Below are 1,930 nucleotides of genomic sequence, written 5' to 3'. Positions count from 1 at the left end.
TACTGCGCCTCACCAACTGGGCCTCCAGCAGCAGCAGCAACTTCACCTGCCAACGGGTTCGTCGGGCCAGCCGGTGCATCATTCCACGACTTCGCCCACCATGGCCCCACCGGCGCACATGAATTGCCCTTCACCAATGGATTCATCATCCCATCCGGTTCATCACATGAACTCGCCGCCCGGATCGGGCCATCATCCGGCAATGACTTCGTCCACGGTGATGGGGGGTACTACGATGCCTCCTCAGCCGTACCCAAACGCCTTGCCCCCCCACGTTACAATTACTACCAACATCCCGGCGGTCCCACTGGAATCTACCCAAGCACCTACCACCATGCAGCTAGTTACTATTGGTAACGACCGAAACAAGCGGTCAGGTAGCTTGTTGCCCGGTTTTAATACCATCACGTCGAATTTCTCGGAATTAGAATTTGTCGTAGATCAAAGCCAGACACAGACCGTTAACGTGGGGGGGCTAAATGTAGAGGAGATCGCTCCTCAAGAGTCCTTTGAAGCTTCAAACTATGATCCATTTTCGCCAACGCGTTACAAGTCGTTGAATGATCTAGACATGACGATGTTGCAAATAAATGGAAGCAATATGATGCAGCAAAATGAAAGTGTAGACGTTACGTCGTTGAGATATGCATTTGATCGAAAAATTGATTTAGAGAATAACAATCATCTAACGCCGGTAGGACAAGCAAAGGAGGATCTGGATCCAAATATCGGCTTGCAGCCAAAGAAAGAGCGTAAAAGCAAAAGTAATACGAACAAGCAAGATGTCATCATCATCAATGCTAATTGTATCTCGCAAGACGGCGTCTACAAGTGTCTCGACTGCAATAAGAATTTCAACAAGCCCTGCTATTTGACACAACACAACAAGAGCTTTCATTCGGGCATTAGACCGTTTAAATGCCTCCTGTGCGGCAAACGGTTTTCAAACGAAGAGAGGAACAAAAAGCATTCGGAAATGCACGCGTTAGCCAGAAAACACAAATGCGACACGTGCCCAAAGATATTCGCTCATAAAACTGATCTTAAACGGCACACCTGTATCCACACTGGTACAAGACCGTTTAAATGTGATACTTGCGGCAAAGGATTCATCAGACACGACCATATGAGGAAACATAAGGAAACACATAACAAAAAAACGCGGGTAAACAACCAACGGCAATCTGCTCAGCGGATCGAACGAGCCAGTAATCCACGATTCAATGCTCAACGAGGCAACGCTCAACGGCCCAACAACGTTCAACGGTTGCAATTCAATAACAACTGCATGAAGTTATAAAGATTGTTTCTTGATGTTCTTGGGATGTCTACGTTCGATTGGATGCGCAGCCTCGAGATCGTCCTAATAACAAAACGCGAGGTAAGATTCCTTGCCGGCCAAAGGACATCGTCTTTTTATCCACGATAGTTTTGATTTTTTCTATAATTTTTTAACTGAAGATTCAATTCGACGATAAATTATAATAGAATAATCGCTAAATTAATTAATGATTATTTTTATGCTTATTGTAATTTATGATAAACTAGTATAATGATAATCTCAGTAAAATAAGGTTCGATGATGATTTATCGGGAATGACTCTTCCTCATTATATATGTGTTCTGTGAGAACAAAACTCCTTCCTATTTTTTTCGGACAGTTCCGATACATAGCGTTAAATATTTAATATCTATTCGAGTTGAAGGAGCTCAATATTCTCTAAACCAAAATAATTTGATGGAAAGATTAAACCGAAATCACTGATGTTTTTACACACATAATATAAAAAAATGAATCATTATAATAGAATAAGAATCATTGCGATATTAAGAATTGATTTCGACAAAATGTCGTGAAATCTTTTTCTATAGTTTTTGTCATATTAATTACTTGATTCAATTGATCACGATTTTAATTCAATAATCCAAT

At 41.5% G+C, this 1,930-nt stretch overlaps 1 protein-coding gene across 1 annotated transcript in view; it reads left to right on the top strand.

Moving 5' to 3' along the window:
- The window catches only part of LOC108766881 (putative uncharacterized protein DDB_G0291608), a 3,183-nt gene extending 1,883 nt beyond the window's left edge, over positions 1 to 1,300 (top strand). Inside the window, exons 2-3 of the mRNA XM_018516429.1 lie at positions 2 to 620; positions 699 to 1,300. Coding sequence (XP_018371931.1) covers positions 2 to 620; positions 699 to 1,300 — 1,221 coding nt within the window. The remainder of the gene's footprint in view (position 1; positions 621 to 698) is intronic.
- Positions 1,301 to 1,930: the final 630 nt, after the last annotated feature.

The sequence above is a fragment of the Trachymyrmex cornetzi genome, unplaced genomic scaffold, assembly GCF_001594075.2.
Source record: "Trachymyrmex cornetzi isolate Tcor2-1 unplaced genomic scaffold, Tcor1.1 scaffold64, whole genome shotgun sequence".
Taxonomy (NCBI): Eukaryota; Metazoa; Arthropoda; class Insecta; order Hymenoptera; family Formicidae; genus Trachymyrmex; species Trachymyrmex cornetzi.
The sequence above is the reverse complement of the archived record's forward strand: the minus strand, read 5'-3'. Positions and strand labels throughout refer to the sequence as shown.